General features: G+C 40.5%; 1 protein-coding gene across 3 annotated transcripts; it reads right to left on the bottom strand.

The window, feature by feature from the left end:
- Positions 1–711: 711 nt before the first annotated feature.
- On the bottom strand, positions 712–19759 carry LOC137286961 (protein Son-like). Of its 3 annotated transcripts, XM_067819014.1 has the most exons (14): positions 19675–19759; positions 18314–19163; positions 15224–15590; positions 14017–14082; positions 12619–12909; positions 12131–12228; positions 11793–11953; positions 9614–9907; positions 8802–8912; positions 8201–8323; positions 3458–3605; positions 3061–3129; positions 2610–2725; positions 712–2020 (listed from the first exon to the last, which is right to left on the bottom strand). In XM_067819014.1, exons 2-14 carry the CDS (start codon positions 19137–19139, stop codon positions 1904–1906), a joined length of 2787 nt encoding a protein of 928 aa, XP_067675115.1. In that variant the 5' UTR covers positions 19140–19163; positions 19675–19759; the 3' UTR covers positions 712–1903. The 3 variants fall into 3 exon arrangements, 2 of the variants coding, with proteins under 2 accessions (XP_067675115.1, XP_067675116.1); XR_010957005.1 differs by lacking the exons at positions 712–2020; positions 2610–2725; positions 3061–3129 and adding an exon at positions 5573–5663 and having other exon boundaries at positions 3535–3605; XM_067819015.1 differs by lacking the exons at positions 712–2020; positions 2610–2725; positions 3061–3129; positions 3458–3605 and adding an exon at positions 5542–5663.
- Between the last annotated feature and the right edge of the window lie 5545 nt (positions 19760–25304).

The following is a 25304-nucleotide window of genomic DNA, read 5'->3' as shown; positions in this document are numbered from 1 at the left end:
CAAACACATGGAATCTGATTCTTTTCTTAAATGTACTGTACCTCTCCAAGATATATGGAGGGGGATCCTCAAATTCTGGAAACAAATACAGCTGATGCCACGCTTTCAAAACTCAGTAAATCATGAAAACTTGACACAACACTTCTTCTTCACAAGTTAATGGTTAAGCAAACATAGGTTCACAAAGTGTTAAATGTTGAAAAATAATCCCGTCTGGACCAGATAATCCAGTGATCAACAAAATTGGGAACGGATGATGTGGCAACCAAGTCGGTGAGTCTGACCACCCAATCTCATTAGTTCCCAACAATCATGGGTTGCTAAAGGCCTAATCTACACCGGACCTTCATGGGTCAGGTGGTGATCGGAGGGGTGAATATCATTCTTGAAATATTTTCCATACAGAAAAATGCTCTGAGCATACCAAATCCTCCCTTGGTTTACATTCAAGAACAATCTTAAAACATCTAGAATCCCACTCCCAGGAAACCTAAATAATATCTTGTCCGATTTACTTACCAAGTTGGAGATGACACTGGGAATTTGGATATGTCAAAAAGTGTTCAAGCAAACCTTCATTTCTACCAGAATTGTTCTCTCTAAACAAAATTTCAGTAAAATTCTAGAAAGTTTCACCGTCAGTTAACATAGTCACAGTATTTCCACACAGAAATGAACAGCAGTTAGTCCTTCACATAAAACAACACATCAGTGATTTCAAGTTTTAATAAAGAAAAACATTGCAGAGACCAGCCAAATGTTGGTTGAACTCTTGGTTTCAGGAACTGTTCCTGAAGCAAAGCTTTCCTGAAATATATACAGTTCCACGCATTCCACAGGAATACTGAACCAGTAACTGATTAGGCCCCAGGTAGCATGCTTAATTGTTGGTCACTCGCTAGTGCCTCTTGCAGTTTTAGGTCCATAAACAGCATAATGCTGACCATGCAATAATGTTACACTGACTCTATACTGACTCCAGGTCAGTGTTACAGTAACAGTCTGGCAGCATCCGTTCATATCAACTGTCAGGGCCTCGACATCAGAAGATAATAAATGCATGACTATTACTAAAATGCACAACTAAATTGGGCTGACTGCTCTTAAAGAACACTCACATTGCAGTCAGTCTTGGGAATTGTTTATTCGACAATAGAATTCACTCCACTTTTTGCTGGCAATAGAGCATGACTTATGGGAGATGCCAAGATTTAAACCCATCTTCTCCACCGATCCTTTGAGACTAGTGTACATAACATGGACAAATAGCAACTGGTCCATCCATATTTCCACAACTCTCAGAATCCTTTCAGGTTAAGACTGTTTGTGTACACTACATCAATGTATGAAATGAAATAGTGTTGAGTGTGACCTGCAAACATTGTGACCACCAGGCTACCAAACCATCCCATCCCCAACCTTCCCCAATATGTACACAGTCACAGGTCCATTATGAAGTAAATGCCTACCCACATGTACTCCCTTGTCCACTGCACATCAGTACCAGCTTGGAAATACGATTGGTTCATTCACACTGCACCACTTCCCCGAGCACAACCTGCACACATCATGTCCACAACCTTTACACTTTGGTTTGCCCCTGAGGAGCAATAGCTTCAGGTACAGTGTCAGTCACAATAAGTCTACTTCAAGCCCTCTACTTTCCATGCTTACTCAGTCATTATCATCAGTTATCATTTCAACCAATTACACAGAGACAAATTATTGCCCAAGACGCCAACTCCACTTCATCCAAACATGGGTGCCAAACATGAAGCATAGTATCTCCATAAAGTTAGAACTGGAGACTCTTTACAACCATCATCACACCAGTGTTCTGTCCTGTCTCCAGTGAAACAGCCTGACCTACTGAATGTGTGGAGGACTCTGTTGAATGTCCAGTTCAGTCCCGTGGTATCAGTCCCAGTTCCTGGAGACACACGCTGGCAGCTTGGGCTTTGGCCAGCTTCTTGTTGGCACTGACTGCTGATGACTGGTACTCTGCGCCATTCACAACCACCTGCAACAGTTGAACAGTGGAAGCAGTGGAAGGATTTCAACAACAGGGGAACAATAGCTTTCAACAGTAGAAGGCTTTAATAAACAAAAGGGGCACAGCAGCTATCTGAACACCACCCTTTATCTGAACTCTATCCACTATCTGAACACCATCCACTATCTGAAGACTATCCACTGCCTGGACACCACAAACTATCCGAACATCAATCACTATCTGCACACTATCCACTGCATGAATACCATTCACTATCTGAACACTATCAACTCTGCCAGAACATCATCTACTATCTGGACGCCACCCACAATCTGGACTATAACCACTGCCTGAACACCACCCATTATCTGAAGACCACCCAATATCTGAACACCACCCACTATCTGAAGACCACACACTATCTGAAGACCACCCACTAACTGAACAACAGCCACTACCTGAACACTATTCACTATCTGAAGAGCTGCTTGCTTCAAGCTGGCAGTGATTCAGTGAACAACATGTCATCAACTCACGTCCCATCTTATATCCCTTCCAACATTGCCAAAAGAACTACCCAGATGGCTGTGTTATATGAGTGTTTATACTCATCTACCTTGAAGAGGAAGCTTTTCTTATGATCTGGACCAGACTCTTGCACAATGACAAAGTTGGGGGGTCCCCATCTCCTCTTGTTGCAGAGTTCTGTGAGAGCTGAGACAGGGTGTTTACCTGAATAATAATCAAGAAGAATCATGAACAGAAAGATGTCTTAAATCTAAACCCTATAAATCTGTTCATTCAGGAAAACCAAGACTGACTTTCTGAAGTAACTTCTGAATTCCTTACTTTGTTTTATTGTTCACTGTGAGCTGTACAACTTCAAAAACTGCAGATCAGTTTTATGGAAGATTAATAGTTTCATTTGCAATCAAATCATGGAAATTATCTTTCATCTTACACTCGGTCGTCACTAGAAAAATGTACAGACAAAAGAAAATATTCAGCATAAAGTAAAGGTAAAGCTCCCTCTGTAAGAAGGTGGCTTAGTGATTCATGCCACTCACCAGACAGGTCCTTCTTCACACGGGCTACAGCTCCTCCCTTTCGTGTGTTCTCTCCCTCAGATATCAGACCTGGAAACAACACGCAACTTCATATTCATCTGTCATTCACAAACTGAACAAGAGCCTTGGCCTGCCTAAAAACTTCTGAATCATGAATGACAGGAAAGATGCTGAAGTTGAATCATTCAAATATACAAGTTGGATGATGATAGGTAGTGGCTCAACACAGTCACCAGTCATGTAAGGAATTTGCAAAGATTCAAATTCAACTGCTTAGCTGCTTCAATGTATTATTTCAGAACTTGCAAGACTCCCAAGATTTCTTCAGGTTCTTTGTATCAGACTGACATAGTTAGAGAATTGCTGGAAGAAGAGCTTCGGTTCCCAGAAGTCCTACCTTTTCTATCCACCTTGAAGTCCAGCATAAGGGGCTCCTTAGAGCCCTCGTTGTTCTTGCCGAGCCCTTCCCCTGGCTTCCAGCCCATTTTCTCCAGCAGCCACTTCCCAATACCACCTTGCACTGGTGCTGCCTTCTTCAGCTGGTCCTGACAATACCAAGCAAAGGGAGATAAGCCACTGTAACCCCAGACACAAACCACCTGCCACTACAACATCTGAAACACAACCACTGTTCTATTTTTAGGAGACATCATGTGGGACAGTGCATTGAATGCTTGACTGACTTTGATATACTTGTTACAAAAATGATATTATTGTCTTACTGTAGCTTGAGAAATGTCCCAGGTTATTTTGAAATATGTACAAGGTATGTGATACCTGCAGTAATTAAAGAATTTAATTAAAGAATTTGCAATGCTACAGTTTTCTCTGGTGATTTCAGTCGAAGCAAACATTCATTGCTTTAGAAATATAAATGCACATAGAGAATCAACTTTTTCACCACAATTTATTGGCACTTTAAACCTCATAAACACGAAGACAGGAATATTGTCTCTGTACAATAAACCTACTGAATCACACATTCCATGACTATTGAAATAGACAATATTTACAGAAGCACTGACGTAACACAATACAAAATTCACAGATCATGCTGATAGAATATCTTGCCATTTCATTGACAGCAAACTCCATACCTATCCTAACACTGACAAACATGTATATATACCTTGACAAGCTTGTCCTACTTAGAATTTCATTAACACAGAATACTTATACAAGTCATTAAAACAACGTGAATACTTTCTAAAGCCAACAAGGCAAATGAAAAATTGAATATGTCATCTCAACTCATCTCTGCACACTATAGTACTCAAACTCTCTCCCATGGTAAGCAGTATCTCAGCTATGTTATTGGCATGTCAACCTGTCTTGGACCAGCGGTTGAAGTGTGAGCATCAATTCCTGCCATCAGGTCACGGTGACACGCTGAGTCAGGTGGGACATAACTGACCTATATGAGTTCTAGCAATCACTTTCAACAACAATATCCCCAAATGGGTGCTGGGCCATATTCAGCCTCAAAGACAAGCATCATTTTCCCAGAAATTAATTCAAATCAGACATATATACAATTACAACAATATTTCTTTCAAGATCAATAATATTGTTATTCATACACACATCACAAATGTCAATGTCAGCAGACAATATCAACAGCCAATCACAAATGAACACTGTGTGTTGAGCAGGTAGATTCCAACACAACAATAGGCTCTGGTTTAGAAGGAACCTCCTACTCTGGCAGTCCTGACAATCAGTCACTGAAACAAAATGATTGTTGTTCCTTCTCACAGCACTAACACCCAGTTCCAAGCAAGTACTGTAACATTATGCTCTGTTTTCTACAGATCTCACATTACAGAATGAAACCATGTGATGTTATGAGTCCAAAATCTCTAGTATCAGTCCTGTCATTATCAGCAAATACAGGGGTTCATCTAGAGATGCTTGGAGGCCTAGTTACAAATACCTGGCCAGTTATAATACAGTCACAACTACCAAGATCATACGGTCACAGCTAATATCTGAACCAGCAAAGAAGGATGAGGCTCAAATGAAATAAAAGAAAATTCAACAACACAGGAATTTTGAAAATATATTGAATTTCCTCTATTTTGTGCCCTGACAACTAGAAATAATATGCAAGCCATTAAACAAACATCTGCTATGAGGCTTATTCAGTATATTGCTAGCAGCAACTCAATTCCTCATGAAATTCCCCATTAAACACCAAACTGTTTTACAAAGACTTAAAGAGCACACATTTGTTTGTAATGCTCATTATCAATTGAAAGTGCTATTAGTTAATGTGGTAATGATCAATTCTGGTTCTAAAAGGCCCAGATAAACTCCTGCAAAAAGAGAAATCTACAGTCAAGAGATATGAAGCTATAATCTGTGCATTCTCAAAATTGAATTGGTCACTTTCATCTCAAATATTAATGGTCCAATCTTTAACCTCAACTGACTGTTCTGTAACAGTCAAACAGCAGAGATAAGCCTTGAATAGTCTGAAGGTAACTGGGTGTTATGTGCAGTGAGTACTTACCACCAGTTTAGGGTCCTGTACCATCTTGTGCTGTATCTCAGCACTAGTATCAACGTCAACCTACACGCCTGTGTTTTGTCAAACCAGAACCCTGCAACAAGCTTCCAGCTGGTCATACCAAACTGAGTTGTCTCCCCTGAACGAAAGTTTGGTTCTGGTAATAGCCAGTTGGTGTGACCACCAATAAAGACAGTCAAAAATTTATCTTATTTCATGAAGTAAAATGAGCATGTTTCACTGAAGACAACATTATGTGATCAGCCACTCATACCTGTTTGAGGAAAGCCTTGGAATTAAGTTCATACATAAATAATAGCTGGGACTTTCAATCTCAAAGAACAAGACTGAATCACAAGTTTGAACGTTTTCCAATGTGTGTACTTTCATGTGGACAAATACATAACAAGATTGTTTCCCACAAGCAAATGCAAGTGTGTAAAGCAATGGTGGTCCACCATACATTTGGTCAATTACATGTTTTATCCTATCCACCTGTACATAGCAAACTGTTGACTGTGCAGTGTTTCAGGGGAGACAATTCTCAGCAGGCTGAATATATGGTGGTGTGAGCAGCGTGCACCAGTATTCAGAGGTATTACAACTGTCCCTGGATCCTTGTCACAAGATTCTCAGCAAGGGAATCTGTGTGGGTGCAGTGAATATCAACAGCCAGACTCGTCCAATAATCCAAACAGATTGTCAAACAATATCTGATCATGAATCAAGCACAGTTTCAGGGAGTCTTATTACAGTTACAAAGTTGATGTTTGGACACTGCCTCCATACAGACAACAACAGATATAAAGACTTCCAGGAAGTTGTCGGAATCACCTGATAAACCAGACCTCCCACCATCACTAACAATCTCTGCTTAAACACATCAGGCACATTATCAGAAAAGATAAACGTTCCAGCACAGATTGAAAGGAGTTAATAGTTTCTGAAATAGTTCTGAACCTATTAGGCAGAGTTACCAAGAGGCATCTTCAAGACAGCTGTTAACATACAGAGTGTACATAACACTGGTTTAATTATCTTTCTACCAGCAATACATACAGACAAAATCAGCCACCACTAAATAGGTGTAACCATTAACAGCTGGTAAGCCATCAACAGCACAATGTCATGAGTACTTTCTTGCATGTTGAAACCCTGCTTGACAATTAAATTGCTCACCCATCTACCAATTTACCTCAAGAATGCAACCAAAGGAGATAGCTACAGTATGACAGAATGTGACAGGGGAGTTAATGCAATGTAACCAAGGGAGATTACTACAGTATGAGAGAAAGCAGCATAGGAGATAACAAGTGCATGACAAAATGTAACCTGTAACAGTTCCAGGATGATAATGGTAGTATGACAAACTGCAACTAAGGGCGATAATGACAGATTGTTGTCACTGTGACTCATGGAGATAATTACAGGACGACAGAATGTAAACAAGAGAGACAATGAGAGTATGACTGAATGTAAACAAGGGAGATAATGAGAGTATGATAGAATGTAACCACTGAGAGTTCCTGGGAGACAATGAGAGTATGACAGAATGTAGCCACTAACAGTCCTAGGGAGATGACAGACTGTAACGAAAGGGAGATAACTATTGTATGACAAAATGCAATCAAGGGAGATAACAACAGTATGACAGGAAGGAGAGAGGAAAATCTGTCAATGATGGAAGGTCTGGAATAACAGTTGATGAAAAAGGTTCAGCCAGACTGGTAATATGCCTCTCACTCTCCCCACCCTGTTAGACTACAGCGAGAGAGGCATGATACCAGTCTGGTGGGCTGACAATCTCTTCACGGCCTGGATGCACGGCGTACCTGGAATGAGACACTTGGAAGCATTCGCTGACACTGTCTGCTAGTACTGGCTTTGCTCTCTCCTATTACCACAGCTAACACTAAGGAAACTAATTTCCCAAACAAACTTCATTTCAACCTAATTTGCATGTTGTTTTTATTCCAGAAGATTACAGACTGTCTCAATGGCGTGTCACCATAACCATTTTCTCCTTCATCTGTCAGCAGTACGACTAAACTTTACCAGAGATTTGAAGTCCTTCCTCAATCATTGTGAGGGTAAGTACAGTGTATGTAATAGCATGATGGTCAAGTATGAGGGCATGGATTTACTGAAAGCCTACAATGATATTCCCAGTTTTCCTAGAGCTAAAACAGATCCTTCCATAACTAAAGACGGGAAATTCAAACAAAAAGAACCTACTTTGTTTAACACAGATAGTAAACTAACTTGAGAGGCAGACTCCATAAGTACCTCATACTGTTTGACCTCTTAAACAACTCGATCAAACATTATACAAAAACTTTTTGTTATTTTCTAAAAACTAGCACACACCACATGACCTGATCGCCTTCACCACTATGTAGCTTTAAAATAATACAGATAACAACTTGAATGAATGTCATTATTTAGAATACAAGGTATTGTTCAATTGACAAACAGACATATTTAAACTGAACATTAAATCTGATTCAACTAAGCGCAACCCTATGTATCATTTCCTAACTCACATGTTGATAAGAGGGAGAGACAATTTAGAGAGCAAAGTCAGTACAAGGTCCAAATGCCATCACAGATGCATGCTCGGGGAAGCTGTACCTTCTTAAACCATGCTTGGTTTTTCTTATCTGGTCCTGCCAGCTCCTGTTGTGTGAGAGGCTGCACCCCTGTGCTGCCAGTGAACTGGCCCGGGAGGAACTTGGACTGTGCCCACTGACTTGACTGAAGACACAGAATGTGGAACATTTCAGTCAGGGAGATCAGTACAATGGTTCCCATCAACAACAGTAACAGGCAAATCACAAAGTTTTGAGATCCAAAGGTAACCTAGAGCACTATTCATATACTTTTCCTGACACAATAGAAAGCACTGTTCCTTCGTGCATCATTGTAAGAGCAGTGGAGTGGAGTGATGTTTTGCACATTTTTCACAATGGAACCTGGGACTTATACGGCATACTGTTGTGTGAGAATATATTGAAACATGCAGAACTAACAGGTACATCTCGACTGAATGATGGTGGAATGATTGTTACATGGCAAGCAACTCACTGTGTTCATTCACACATGTCAAACAAATTGTAATCATGGTAGGTTTGAGCTGGTTGTTCTGAACATTACTCATTTAACGCCATTTCAGAACTCACTGAAAACACAGGAAAATGTTGTTAGTTTTAATATTGTTTTCTTTCTGAATCACCTTCTCCTGGGCTTTGTGCATCGAGCAGAGTGCCTGGACATCATATGGGTTTTCTGTGAGCTTCCGCACCAGGGACAGCCTCTCTGACACAATAGCACCGATGTCAATAGGCTGGAATGTAACCATGGAAATGTGAGCCTCATTATCCTGTTGGACGACAGTACTGTCACAAGTTTCTGTGACAAATATCCAATTTGTTACTTGAACACACTCAAGTAGCCACTCCACGTAAACATTTCACACAAAATACAATGGATGAAATATGACACACAATATCTAGAGATAGCATCATTAGTACCTGGAAGGTTTGTCTACACCTCCTTCCTCCATCACCAGTGAAAACATTGCTCATGATACCAGTAACCAATCATCACCTGGTTCAAAAATGTGCTGAGACCAATGTGTACTTTGATTCCACCAGCAACACTCATCATGAAGTATGGCATGGTTGTGTGACCTTACACTCACTCCACGAGGCAACTGTATACATCATTACAAACACTGCATGTACAGTCCATGATAGGAAGGCAGTGTACCTTTCCAATATTATAATGATGGAAAAAGACACACATGATGACATACATTCAGACTCACTTTCAACTACACATTTACTAACTCTTACATTCTGAACACAAACAGATGCGAAGTGATAATACTATTATAATAACAGACTATTTATACAGCACATACATCCATGTCTTTCATATGTAACGGTTAAAAGAGTACAAAAAACGTGAGTTTATTCATACTTTCAGGACTTTTGATTATTTTCCCTCACTAACACATCAGTTGTATCTGCATGTTCAGCCTACCTCTGCTGGGGGGTCAGGGAAGACTTTATCCTGCTGGGCAACAACGTTCATTGGCCCACTCACAGTAGCTATGTGGGACACTGGTGCAGGAACTAGTGCGGCTGGAGTCGCTGGTGTTGCAACCACAGGTGTTGCAATGGTTGCTGTCATGGGGGCTGTTGTCTTCTCCACCGGCACCCACTGATCCTCCTTGGCACGGTGCTGGCTTCCACTGGAGACTGGGAACTGGAGGCGGAGCTGAGCACACTGGGTGGCCTTGGCCTGGGGCGTGAGCACTGGCAGCTGCTTTGAATTCTGTGGACAAACAGAAGACCACCATACATTCATGTTGAGGAGAGTACACAGCCATAGGTCCAGCTTGCTCATCTGTATGTTCATGTTGAATGCTACAGGGCCCTATGTCTAGAGTGCTCACCAGTATGTTCATGTTGAATACTACAGGACCCTATGTCTAGACTGCTCACCCGTATGTTCATGTTGAATGCTACAGGACCCTATGTCTAGAGTGCTCATCCGTATGTTCATGTTGAATGCTACAGGACCCTATGTCTAGACTGCTCACCCATATGTTCATGTTGAATACTACAGGGCCCTATGTCTAGACTGCTCACCCGTATGTTCATGTTGAATACTACAGGACCCTATGTCTAGAGTGCTCACCCGTATGTTCATGTTGAATGCTACAGGACCCTATGTCTAGACTGCTCACCCGTATGTTCATGTTGAATACTACAGGACCCTATGTCTAGACTGCTCACCCGTATGTTCATGTTGAATACTACAGGACCCTATGTCTAGACTGCTCACCCGTATGTTCATGTTGAATGCTACAGGGCCCTATGTCTAGACTGCTCAGCCGCATGTTCATGTTGAATACTACAGGACCCTATGTCTAGAGTGCTCACCCGTATGTTCATGTTGAATGCTACAGGGCCCTATGTCTAGACTGCTCACCCGTATGTTCATGTTGAATGCTACAGGACCCTATGTCTAGACTGCTCACACGTATGTTCATGTTGAACCCTACAGGGCCCTATGTCTAGAGTGCTCACCAGTATGTTCATGTTGAATGCTACAGGACCTAATGTCTAGAGTGCTAACCCGTATGTTCATGTTGAATACTACAGGACCCTATGTCTAGACTGCTCACCAGTATGTTCATGTTGAATATTACAGGACCCTATGTCTAGACTGCTCACCAGTATGTTCATGTTGAATACTACAGGACCCTATGTCTAGACTGCTCACCCGTATGTTCATGTTGAATGCTACAGGACCCTATGTCTAGAGTGCTCATCCGTATGTTCATGTTGAATGCTACAGGACCCTATGTCTAGAGTGCTCACCAGTATGTTCATGTTGAATGCTACAGGACGCTATGTCTAGAGTGCTCACCCGTATGTTTATGTTGAATGCTACAGGACGCTATGTCTAGAGTGCTCACCCGTATGTTCATGTTGAATGCTACAGGACGCTATGTCTAGAGTGCTCACCCGTATGTTCATGTTGAATACTACAGGACCCTATGTCTAGAGTGCTCACCAGTATGTTCATGTTGAATACTACAGGACCCTATGTCTAGACTGCTCACCAGTATGTTCATGTTGAATACTACAGGACCCTATGTCTAGAGTGCTCATCCGTATGTTCATGTTGAATGCTACAGGACCCTATGTCTAGACTGCTCACCCGTATGTTCATGTTGAATACGACAGGACCCTATGTCTAGAGTGCTCACCAGTATGTTCATGTTGAATACTACAGGACCCTATGTCTAGACTGCTCCCTCGTATGTTCATGTTGAATACTACAGGACCCTATGTCTAGAAAGCTCACCAGTATGTTCATGTTGAATACTACAGGACCCTATGTCTAGACTGCTCACCAGTATGTTCATGTTGAATACTACAGGACCCTATGTCTAGACTGCTCACCAGTATGTTCATGTTGAATGCTACAGGACCCTATGTCTGGAGTGCTCACCCGTATGTTCATGTTGAATACGACAGGGCCCTATGTCTAGACTGCTCACCCGTATGTTCATGTTGAATGCTACAGGACCCTATGTCTAGACTGCTCACCCGTATGTTCATGTTGAATGCTACAGGACCCTATGTCTAGACTGCTCACCCGTATGTTCATGTTGAATGCTACAGGACCCTATGTCTAGACTGCTCACCCGTATGTTCATGATGATGTTGGGTAGTGTGGAAGGATCCCTCAGTTTAAAGGGGTGGTTGATGAAGGGGCCCTCTCCCTCCTCTCCATCAGAATGGCGGCCATACTCACTGTCGCTGTCACTATCACTGTAGCCTTTCTCAGAAATCTTCTTACAGAAATCTGCAAGGAAACTCTTGTCAGAGTAAAAGATTGATTCCACCGTGAATCTGTGAGGGAATCCAGTTTAAAGTCCCTTTTAGCAATATCTGTGTCAACCCTACATGATACATGAGGGAAAGAATCCATCGATCCCATTTCAGTGATGATTTCCACCACCCATTCATAGTGCAGACTAACCTGTCAGTTCTTCCACAGACTTGCCTCCAGCCTTCAGTGTGGCCAGATCCACATCTGCTCCCTGCTCACCAGCCTTGACAGCAGCCAGCACATTGGCACTGAAACAGAGCTGGATATATAACAATCTTCACTTTTCATCTAGAACACCTGAGGATTACATGTCCCCGTCATGGTCACTGATTTACTTCACTAATGTAATTGGGTGTGAAGGCAGGGTATTATCAGTCTCAATCAGTCGATGAAAGGGGCATACTTTCAAATATTACAACAGCTTATTATCGTTCAAAATGTTTGGTGTATCTAGAGTATTCTTATTGGGGTACATATTGAATCCAAAGCACCCACCTAAACATCTTCGTGAGATTCCGCAGGCTTATTTGATGCCAACTACATTTCTATTCCCGAATTCCCTAGTGTATGAACTTATCCCCATATTATGTGTAAGAATACAGATATCGCTTTGCCAAACACATAAAAACCTAACTTACATGGCTATTTTCCTAAGCTTGGATTTGTCTATTTTCACACGTAAATCTTTTTCCCGATCACCATCCTTTATTCGTTCTCTTTCTCCTCCTCTCTCCCTATCACGATGCCGATGCTCCCTGTCGTGATGTCGCTCATCGCGATCTCTTCGTCGAGATTTCTCATGTGACCTTTCTCTGGACCTTGACCTTGACCTATCCCGTGACCTTGATCTGCTTCTTGACCTCCGATGATGTCTGTCTGACCTAGGATGACCTAGGCCTCCATAGCTTCTGGTTTCCCACTCATCAGTTCTGAAAACAGCTCTACCATGTTAACATTTTCAGAAAAACCATCAACATATTTTTTTTAGCCTTTTACATATACTTATCTGTGCACATTTGCTTGTCTCTACCTTAACCTGAGATACAGAATGGAAATATTCTGTGATTTTGTTCCCCAATAACAGTAAAAACATCTCACCTGAATATGTCCGACTACTAAAAATACCGAATCATCATTCTGTTACAAGAGTGTGTTTTTTGTAATTTACATCATTATTAATTAAGTGATAGTTATTATGGGTCACATTTCATATCACGATAATAGTGTTTTGTGGCAGTCTTTAAAGTAGCGCTTTAGAGTTGCCGTAATTTGGTTTGAGTTTTGACTGTTGGTTAAGACAAGGCTGATTACAAATATTCCACATTTCGCTGGAATGCTGGAGAATCGGTGAGTGTATATATAAAGGCTGGGTGTTGTGTTCACACGCACGCACGCACGCACGCACGCACGCACGCACGCACGCACACACACACAGACTTACACTTGGAATTAAACCAGAGTTGTCTCATCATTTAGCCTACCAACATCTGTCTGCCTCTTATACAATGCTTGACCTACATTCAAGATCACTTGCTATGCTGTGAAAGATTTAGAATAATCGTTTTTCACTGAAAACCAAGACTTTGGTGAGTTGATATTATATTTGTGACCCATTAGTTTAGATTTGACACAGTTGCACTAGAAACTTCTATTGTGAATCTCTCTATCTTGCTCTTGTCTGCTCAATACATAGTATTGAACATTTTAGACTTGTCTGTGTAATATTTGCTGATTCTGAGGGGATTTCTTATACCTTTTGTCACGGCAAATTATTAACCGTTACAATTCCTTGGAGATTAAACAGCCTCATGGTAAGCACAACTGTCACAGAGCTCTTTAATTGATTATTCATTGATTGATTATATCTCTACATGAAACCAGTAATTCATCAGGCTCCATCACAAATTCTACAATACAAAACATTTCTTTTGACTTTTTGAAATTGTAGAGGTTCATTTGTGACTAGTTATGTCGATATATCCCCACTGAACACAAGCCAGGCTTTCTACCCAGTACTGCTGAGGAGATGAGCCTACCTGTCTCTGTGTCGCTCCTTGCTTCTTGTGCGAGACCGGGTCCGCCTTCTCTTGGGTGACTTAGATCTGGAAAGGTTTCAGCACATAATTAGTGAGTGAATCATGACTGACTTATTATACTGGAATACAGACAGGAAACAGTACATTATCAACATTATCAGACGTTCAGGGAAGCTCCATATATGGAGAATAAATCAAGACAACCTAATCTATACATGACTCCAGATAACTTGTGGGGGTGTGGGTGTACTTACATCTCATGATGCAAGTGTAGGTGTACTGACAATTTTGAAAGAGAACTTCTTTTTGCGTGAGCAAGCCAGTGATGTGGTTTGTTGTTCATGATATTAAACAACGTTTCAGGTATTACACTGTATATATGTTTGACACAGAGAGGCATTTATGCACATACATGACATGCTTGAAATTTTATGTAGTATGTCATTGATTAAGTCTACATTACACCTGTACATCCCTTACCTGTAGCCCTACAAATACTCGTATACATTAAAAATTTAGAAAACACACAATTGTACCTTGCTGAATTTATTTGATCACATGTAAAGTAAAGTAAATTGGTGACAGAGATAGTTCTTGCTGCATGGGATGAACTAATCGGCAGTCCTCACTTTTCATGCTTTTCTTTTATCTCTACACAATATCATCAAACAATATACAGATATTTTCATACACACAGATGTTGCCCCTGTAAGTAATTCTATAAAATGTAGTTTGAAATGACTGGACATATACCTAGATCTGTCCATGTTCGTCACCACCTTCACAATACCCCAGGACTATTCAGCCTTATCAGTGGGCAATCTGTTGTTACAGCAAGGAAGTGATTTGGGCACAGAGTCATACCGACATGTAGTTGTTTTAAAAGAGGAGCAGGACTAAAGGACATCTGAATAAGGTTTAGTCATGGTCTTGTATTCTGAACAGACTGGGCCAATGAGGTAACAACACACTGAATAGCCATCATTATCCAGAGTGAATAGCACAATGATTAAACATCTCTGGTGATGTCGCATAATCAACGAGTCACCATCAGCAATTATTGAAACATTTTCCAAAAAAGCAACAGTATGCTCCCTTATTTCAAAAGCAGTGATTTTTTGGTTTTGTTCAGACCCACATCTGTTGTCAACTCTGACATTCAGGGATCCTGTAGCTGACTCAGGTAATGTGAAGAACTTCATTTCACCTTGATCGAGAATGTCTCCGCTTCTCAGAATTCTTTGATTTGTGGTCCTTCTTGTCTTCTTTTTTCCTCTCCTTCTTTTCATCTTTTTTCTTCCCTTCTTCAGACTTTTCCTTTTTCGAGTCCTTCTTCCCTTCCTTCCTGTCATCTTTAAAGCTTTTCTCTTTGGAATTTTTTCGTTCACCCTTCCCACTTTTGTGCTTCTTCTTCTTTTTATGTTTATGTTTGTGTTTTTTCTTCTTCTTTGATTTGGTTTTGCCTTCCTTGTCTGAGTGGGAGAGTGACCCTGTTTCTACCAGTCCTTCCTCCACTACTTCACTGTCCTCTGACTCCTCATCACTGTCCTCACTAGATGAAGACAGAACCTCACCTGGGAGCACACATTCTCATTACAAACACAGTCAATATTATGTTTTCACCTGGCTGACTATTGCATTAAGTATGATAAACACACACAGATGTTGCTTTATTAACTAAGAACCATAAATATTAACTAAGAAATTCGGGTAAAATTGAAAATTAATCAAGTCAAGTGAGGCATACCATTGAGGGATGGTATTAGTGAGTGAGTGAGTTTTACACTACCCTCAGCAATATTCCAGCTATATGGTCTCTAAATAATCAAGTCCGGATTAGACTTTCCAAGGATCACCAACACGAGCATTGATCTACGCAGTTGGGATACAAATGTGTCAAGCAAGTCAGAAGTCTGGCCATCCAATCCCACTTGTTGAATCTCCCATCAAGCATGAGTTACTGATGATCAGTTCTAACCCAGGGCCCCATTCCACTAACTGATCTTAGCTAATTACACCAATTTTACAATCATCTTAGCTAAAAGTTACACCTGTTCCCCTAACAGATATTAAGCCAATTGTAGGTGTTCGTGATTTTACGATCTGATCCTAGCTAACATTGGGACTCTTTTGTGGGAGAGATAGAAAAATGTGAGGCATGAGTTATCTCCCTTTGCATAGGCTAGCAGACAATGGAAGCTGTATTGAATTTCAGAAATAGCATATTAATGATCACTGATATTGGTTTTTCATGAAACCACTAATGATAATACTGAAACGTTGCCTTGAACCTTGAATCGGTTGGGATGTTTGTGAAAATACACTTACACAGACGCCTAAGTGCGCTTTCTGCCATATATGGATAGTGTTTACAAAAGCATGGTTCGCGAAGGCCAGTATACACTCCACCACAGTGATGACTTAGCATCATACATCTTTCCCCCATGTGGCAGAGGTAATATGCTGTCATGGAACTCTGGGTAGGAGGGTGAAGCTGGTATTGAGACACCTATTACATCGAGTATATTTCATAGTCAGCTTCGACAAATCCATCACTGAAATCCCCATACATTCTAAAAACCAAATTACATGTGGTCTTTCACACCAATACCAAAATACTGGATAAAAAGAAACGAAAGATTTTGGGTGTGAAAACGAAACATTCCCATTTTACACTGTGTAGCATTTACTGAAACTTTCCCACATCAAGCCATCTAGTCATTATTTTGAATGGCTCAATACCTTTAGAATATGCCTGGAAAGAGCATCATAGAAAGATGTAAGAATTTAATAACAGATACAATGCAATGATTTGATAACAAAACATGCAGCAACACGTGAGTAATCATTTGCCTCTTTGGTAAATGGTATACTTGTTTCTGTTTAGAATGAGAATTTCACAAGATAACAGTCAGGAGAAACACCAAATTTATGCCACTTATACTCAATCATGTCTTGTTGCATCATTCAAAAAATAGATATCAAAAGCTGAGCCACCAGAAATCAGCTCTCTGCTAGCTTCCCAGCAAGACTGTCACTGCTGGAGATCTATGCTCATACACCTTGAAAAAAGGCTTGGCCATAATCCAGCCCCAGGTGATGAAAACAATGTTCCAAGGAATCAAAAGTTAGTAGCATGTACACAATGCAGCACAGTCACTCTTTCGTCGCATGCCATATTGCCGGGGTTGCACCACACACGTGAAATCCTGATCAACACTTGGATCTCATAAAAGTCAACAGTCTTTGATAAGTTACAGGTCGCAGGTTGATCAAAAAAGGATCTATTCTTGGATTCTGCAGGTTTCAGACTCGACAGACAATCTTTCTTAAAATGTAAACATAGTCTCTTTCGAACTGTTGCGCTGTCAACAACAACTAAGCAAGTCAAATGATTCCACTGTGTGGCCTGGGGGTAGAGTAACATGGCACACAAAACAATAGGCTGGTTTTCAGTCGTGTCGAGTTGGGATTATACAAATCAAGCTCTTTGGTATTACATTACTGCATTGTTTTGTTTGGACAAAATATTTTATATGTCACAATATTGAAAAAAATATGAACGGCACCTACCACAGATGAGTTCAATTTGCCTCTTGTCCCATGCCGGATTTTGCAGTGTCTTCCGCAGAAGGAAGGAGTTCGGTTATAAATCGGTTATGGTAGAATAGAGATAAACGTACTGGGTTGGAAAATTAGATGAATGTTATGCAGAAATGATAGTCTCTAAATTAATCACTCGTAGCATGAGGTTTCAAATGATTAATTTAGAGACTATCAATTCTGCATGACATTCACCTAATTTCCAAACACAGTACTTTAATCTCCTAATTGACACATTTAGTGTAGTATCATATTTGCTCTTCTTCTTCACATACAATAACGACATGAGCAACTCAGACTTTGGATCTTAACTTCACGATTGGCTAGGGTAAGATTGGTTAGTGTAACAATATGCCGATCGTAACATCACACTAAGACTGGGATTTTAGGGGTTATGATTGGCTAGGGTTAAGACTGGTTAGTGGAACGGGACCCACATCTTTGATGGCATTTGTGGTAATCCACACAATCGTAACTGTAACAAGTGTATTACCATTCTCAGCAGCTGCAACTTTTATGTGGAATCTACCTCCCCCTAGCACTGATCTGCATTTTATCCAGGGCAGTATGGACAGATGGAAATGTATTTGACCTCTCCTGATTCATGGACCAATCGCTTCACAAGGGCAAATTAATGGACCTATACCTGTCATAATACCTACCAATTAAACTAATTTCTAGACTGTCACCTCACCTTCCTCCAACACCACCTTCTTCTTCTGGTCCATCATGTCCCCTGAGTTAATCCAGTCTCTGCTTTGTTTACTGATCTCCAGCTTGATCCCACCAACCGTGGCTTTACCCCCATTCAGTTTGTCATCATCATCATCATCATCATCATCATCATCCTTCTCCACTTCAGGTCCTCGGCTGATAACTTCCTTCCTTGATTCACAATCCCACCTACCTTTCTTACTTTCACTGTTTGATTTCTCTCCTATGGCATTCACACTCGATTTCTTTTCTTCACAATCCCACCGCCCTTTTTTCTTGCGCTGGTTCTGTGAAATAGTGTTCCCATTAATCATGCTGATTTCCTCATCTAACAACTTACTCATCTCTTCCATTGAACTGACAATATCTGGGTCGTGCTGGTCTAGAGTGCTCTGTTCTTCCTTTTGTTTCGAGGCAAGGAAATCTTTGAATAATTCATCAACGATTGTCTGTGAGGCAGGCAATGATAGTGACTTAGTTCCAGAACTTGATTGACTGAAACATGAGCTTGGGTAATTTGGCAGATTTGACACTGTTGAGGTAGATTGATTTCTAGCACTAGTCAGAGGGGGGAACGTCGCCGCTGTTGGAAGACTCCTCTGCTTGTCATCCAGCATCTTTAGTTTGCTGGCTGGAGTAGTGTGACTAGATGTTTTCGTAGTTACTACTTTGGTTACAATTATACCTGAAGGCTGACTGGAATCCTGCAATCTTCTTAGCTTTGACCTTTTCCTCTCACTTTTCTGCTCACCTGCCGTCTCCCCTGGGAGGGGAATGGCATCCAAAGAGGGGACAGGTACACTCATACTTCACTGTCCCCTTCTTCCTACCTGTAACAAAGCAAATACAGCGTTAAAGAATACATCATGAGATTAAACTGTGGGGATATATGTAGTCCACACACACTTTCCCTCCAACCCCTGCCCAACCCTCTCAATACACACACACACACACACACACACACACACACACACACACACACACACACACATTATTTACAAATTATATAAAAACCTATGTATGGCATGACTACAGAACATAAGCTGAACATAGGTCAGTTCCCAATCCAGTGGTTAATATGTGTTGACAGTCACTCTTTTGGCAATGTTTTGTTTCAAACAAGGCACTTTTTACGATCTCTCGGAAACAAGGGAAATGATGTAGACGTTGTGATGTTATAAAACATGTGATATAAAATAACTGATATCACAGTGTCAGTCTTTCAACGGTTTGCACAGCAGTCCACATTATCTTGACAGTTGTAAACCTGAGTACAGCGACCGCTAAACTAACAACTGATTTGCAAAATCAGTTAATTTTGCGTTATTTAACTTTGAATACCTCAAGTAACGGATCTGTGTCCCATATAATATAATACAGTTTTCGGCAACAAACTGACACGCTGCATTATTGCATATCTTCTCAACTTAAAAAAACGCGACTGAGAAACATGGCGGAAATACACACAAAGGCAGGTAACTCTATGACTTTTGGTTGTCTCCCCTTAAAAAGGATTAAAATCAAATTTCTCATACGGCTGTGTATAAAAAGTGACCACACTCGTGTGTACTTTAACGCTAGGATTGTTTTATATAAAAACACTGTTAACTCTACTCTCACATATAGTGCAATGTTTTGCTCTCAATTATTATTATTGTTAAAGAACGATGACATTTTTTATATAGTTCACAATCAGAAACAAATAGATTTAAACTGTCTATACGAGCATAGTATATTAAGTTATTTCGTAATAAGAAAATAGAGTAATGAGAAAATATTAACAAAGTAAACAACTACGATCACTGCCATTTACCCATTCAGGACAGTTAACGTCAGCCAGAGTGCGTGAGTGAGTTCAGTTTTATTCTGCCCTAAGAAATATTTCAGCAATTTCAGTGATCATTTCATTGAGTTAATTAATGTGCTTAAACCTGACGAGGGAAAATGTACTTAATAATGTATAAGAAGCTATCAGTAAGATGTACTTTAGCTGCGTTGTTATTGTAGATCATTTCATTATTCACTTGCTTGATAAGGATACAAGAATCTCTATCGAAAGGTCGCATCACCCGAATAAAGAAGTTGTTTATCCTCAAAGTTTCTGCACCAACTTCTAAAATTAATTTGAAGTTAGAGGACGTGATATTAAGCATACTAACAATTGTACAGAAGATGACGTTATCTAATTATATGTGCAACAGAATGTCAGGTTTTAAAGCGTGCTGTATATTAAGGAGCATGTTGCAGACAACAGATGTGTAAAGTTACTTAAAGCCAAACTAATAATCGACCCAATCTATGATGTCCAGGATCGTGTGATATGAAACCATTAATTACTCAGTAAGAGGTCGATCAAAACAGGCAATCAAACCGCTGTTCACTTGCCAAGCCAAGAGTTTCTGAACAGACGATTATTCATCGTCAGCCTGCAGACAATGCGCCCAGTTAAGCTACGTGTCATCTTTACCAAATCAACACATTGTTGCCAGAGGCCAGTGGAAGTTAAGCCAGGACGTGGATAATGTTTTCAAATGGGTTCACATGCAGTCACTTTGGACTTTGTCATATGCGTTGTGTGAGGGCGCTAGAACGAACGTCTTGCGAACGCCAACGAAAGTCCTGTAAGATCTCAAATGTGTTTAAAACGGAACTGCATATTGTTCCAAGAAGGGACACTGGGCAGTTCTACTGAGATTACACGACAGTGGCTCCCAAAAGACAGAGTGCTATAGGCTGGTCCACGTTTCGTCTTTCAATACAGCAATGCTCGTACCCATCACACTCACGTGAAACGGATCATCTGATGCAGGGAAACATCATGAGTAGGGCCAGTCACGAGTCTCCACCTTCCTGCTACAAGGACTGACTGGCCACGTCTACGTCTATTCAACTCGCAGTCATTAAACGTGGTTTTCAAAGAATCTATCTTCGTTTGATTTGCTTCTGCGTGTTGGTCATGACTGCATTCGATCTGTAAACCATCTAATCTGGACCAAACAATCCAATGACATGAGCATCGATCAATGCAATCGGGACTTTGGGGCATCAATCAATCGCGTCTGCTGCTGTAGGTCGCCTTTTGCGACAAATACGTCATGAGATTAGTCTTAGTCATTCTTTGAAACACCGTGCGTCCTATACTGAACAGACTTTATAGATAACAGCCTCTTTTATTTCGTGAGTGCGACGTTTCCATACAGATTCTTGTACCGTAATCCATGAAATATTGTTCAATATTGTACTGCCCAACTTCTAAACTGTCACTCAAAACATTTTCTGACAGTGCGTCTTAACAGTGTCATTGGACATACTGCTGGTAGCTCTGTCTCTTTGATTTGTCAGGAAGTCTTTTGGCTTTTGTCACTGTTCAAACCATGGCATGGTAGCATGTAACAACACGGGGAATCCAAACTGGGCCTTTGACATGACAATGCAACACTTATCCGCTAGGCCTCTCTACTTGTGGAGTGTGCTTCTGTGCACAGATCACATATCAATTATAGTTCAATGTGTGACCAGAATAACCACCAGTCCTGAATCTGATCACCCATATATTTATACTATACTACTACTAGATGTTTGTATAGCGCCGATACCCACTTGGTTCAACTGTCCATGGGCGCTTTGTTTTTCCCTCGATCCTTCGATGTCCATCAAAACGGCACATGGTATTTTCAATCTCAACTGCCTGGGGATCATACAACTCTTGCAGCCTACCAGGCGCACCGAGTTAATGTGGCTTTCCCATTCTTACGAGGTACCCATTCACAGCTGGGTGGACTGGGACAGATAGTCACAGTACTTTGTCCAAGTTTACTGCACGTGCACATTTGGCCATCATCTGGTCATCTACCAACGGATTCGTGGGTTCTTTTTAAGCGCACAGGGCTGTGTACTGCACACTAGGGCTTGTGAGAACTCTGACAGAGTCTGCACACAAAGTTGACTCCAAGGTTTCTACACCCGGTCACAGGTGGGCTCGGTCCCGGCACCTCCATGGTCGCTGTATTAGTAGTCTGGCGCCCGGGACAGCTCGCCCACCGCGCCCCCATGGGCGACTATTGGGTGATCAGGTCAGTTGAAATCACTCTTGAGATTGCAGTTCTGACACTCCTCACTGTAGCACAAGCGGTGCCTCCTTAGGTGGGTGATTATGCAGTAAGTGTGCCTCTGGCCATCAGGTTTGAATGGGAATCTGGTAGGATGAGAGAATAACGTGAGTGTTAACTTTGTTGTGCCTCAAACAACATGGAGAAGATAGAATTCACCCTGACCCATAGAACTTAGTAATATGTAGCTGTATTCTCTCATCCTACCAGGTACCCATTCACTGCTGCTATGATATACTGCAACCATGGTGCTCACACTGTGAACACATAATCCAGTACTGAATTCAAGAGAAACCTGGACATCCTTGCGAAATTCTAACCATGTACTATAACATCTCAACTCATCAAGAATAACAAAAGCCAATGTCAAGTGATTGTACAGTTATTTAATTGTATCATTACAAGTTGATTTGTAAATATTTTAACAAATTGAAAAAAGAAACCTATAACACAGTATATACAAATATACATGACCACCACTACCTGCACATAACAATAACAGCTGTGGTATTAAGGGACTCACCATTCCATATTTGAAAGAAGGGGAGAGGGGAATATTGGCGTGGCTTTCAAAACACATAAAATGAATAACAAATGCAAAAGTCCCTCAAATGCCTAGAAAAATATTATACTTTAAACTTGAAAAAAAACAACAAATGTTGAAAATAATGAAACACCTTTTTTGATTGTCTGCAATTATTTTTTTAAAAATCCATAGGCTTACAGGTCTTATTCATATATATATATATATAAAAAAAATAGCAATGTCGGTTGTTCTGGTGTAGATGCTGCAGCCTCACTAAATATTCATAACTTTACAAAATACCAGCTGCACCAAATATGAAATGCTTGGTCCCCAAATGTGTGTAGATGGTCACTGTGCTCCAATAGATAACATATAGAATAAATACAACTAACTTGAAACCTGCTATACAGGAAGGTGAATTCTGCCTGTACTTGCCAGCTGCAGTGCCATCACACATTCAACACAGCACATTAAATACATAGGTACAGAAAATCTTTTTTTCATGTTCAATCTGAGAGAAAGAACATTTAAATTTTACAAAAAAACACATCACAGGATAAAATAAAATCCTCTGAAGAGGTAATTTCAAACATGTCAAGATACATATGTTCGATGCTAATTTCCAAAGGATGAAAAGCATGCAGACTGATATTTTGTTTAGTCATTTTGCTTTACAAATACAACAGATCAAGGCTGAAACAATATGGCCAGTAATACTGCACATCCAATACATTAAATGAACTCAGTGGTAGGAAGAAGGAACTTAAAGGTTTTTTGAAATGAAGACAAGGAGCCAAGTGCAAAGATTTTCTATATCTGTTTTTTATGCCATGTCACTGAGGCAAGATGTGATTATGAACGTCTGTCTAACCTACAGGTGATGACATACAGTGTTCGAAATCTAATGTAATAAAAGAATATCAACTAAATATTACAGGTAAAAATTTGAAAATACCACATACAACTAAAACATCCTAATGATTCTGCTGAAACCTATTATTGCTTTGAAAGCTTTGTTCATCTGATATGCTAACACTTTGATAATGATAGAAATGGGGTGCCATAAACTCCTAAGTGACTGGAATGAACATACTGTCTCATGACCAAGTTGTTGCGTAATGGAGTCCATCAGAGAGTACAGTTTACATATACATGCTCCCACACTGTGGAAGAGTCATCCTGCCCTGCCCAGACATAAATAACACACTACTGAACATGAGGTATCGGGTACAGAGACACTGAATATCAGGAGTAGGTAATGGTTATATAACATGTCCCACCATGACACTAATTGCATTCTGTCTTTGGTAAAATCACTTGTACTGTCCACTACATCAAAAAGAATTGTTTATTAACGAACAGAAGATGTATTGCTAGGAAGCTGAGGAAAGCCCTTGGCAATCAGTTCTAGAACCCATGCTAGCTCACTGGCTGTCTCCCATGCTTTCACACTCTGGCTGGCCTGAAGACAGCAACTCGGCTCAATGGATTGTTGAGGCATCAGGTACTAGAGTCACCAGTGCCCAGTTCTTAAAGGCAATGCTTGAGCTCATTTCACATAGGAGATTCTTTGATGCCAGGAAAATGTAAGTGATATAAAGCACTAGGCCAAGATTACTTACTGATTGAAGAAACCTGCTGCCAAATTAGGTCTAAAGAGCTGCAGTTGCCAGAAATCTTGGAATAGATCATACTTCCTGACCATTAGGTCTTACACAGATAACTAAATGAAGGAAATATTCAACTATTTTTTACTGTTTTTCTCATTTTAAGAAGAAACCAAACTCTGATTCATAATTTATTAGGAAGTTTGATATATTTTAGTGCAAACTGACTGCAATCAACTCTCATGTATGACGTTGTGTACATCAGGTCACCAATTAGTCTGCAAGGCAGAGTCTTGACTTCCATCACTGGATTTTTAGGTAATTGTTGAATTGACTTTGAAGGACAGATTAACCCAATACAAGCAAAACACAGAATCTCTTGAGTAAAATTGTAAAGACTATTTACAAACAATGTACAAGGAAACCACAGCCGCATCATAAAATAAATTGAATCATAAAAACCAATGTCTGCTACGGTCATACCCAGATTGTCTGTGCTATCTGACAACACACACACTCCAGCACTGTATCATGCTCTTTGCCCATGGAAGCAGAACTTTCAACTTACCAGCCAAAACAAGGCTCTTTTATAAAACTAATTTGGATCAGATAAACTTTGAATCCTGAGAGAACTATTTTGTTGCATAATCTCCCATCCCTAATACAACACTAAAAATCCTTAAGGTCTTTTTAAGTGAATATATGAGCAAGACAGAAACTCTAGCTGTG

The sequence above is a fragment of the Haliotis asinina genome, chromosome 6, assembly GCF_037392515.1.
Source record: "Haliotis asinina isolate JCU_RB_2024 chromosome 6, JCU_Hal_asi_v2, whole genome shotgun sequence".
NCBI classification, from domain to species: Eukaryota; Metazoa; Mollusca; class Gastropoda; order Lepetellida; family Haliotidae; genus Haliotis; species Haliotis asinina.
The sequence above is the reverse complement of the archived record's forward strand: the minus strand, read 5'-3'. Positions and strand labels throughout refer to the sequence as shown.

Coding starts and splice junctions, on each gene's coding strand:
- LOC137286961 (XM_067819014.1), bottom strand. CDS start 19,139: ATGAGTGTACCTGTCCCCTCTTTGGATGCCATTCCCCTCCCAGGGGAG. Junction 12,229..12,618: donor AAGCTTAGGAAAATAGCCAT/GTAAGTTAGGTT, acceptor GCTCTGTTTCAG/TGCCAATGTGCTGGCTGCTG. Junction 9,908..11,792: donor ACATCATCATGAACATACGG/GTGAGCAGTCTA, acceptor GTTTGTCCACAG/AATTCAAAGCAGCTGCCAGT.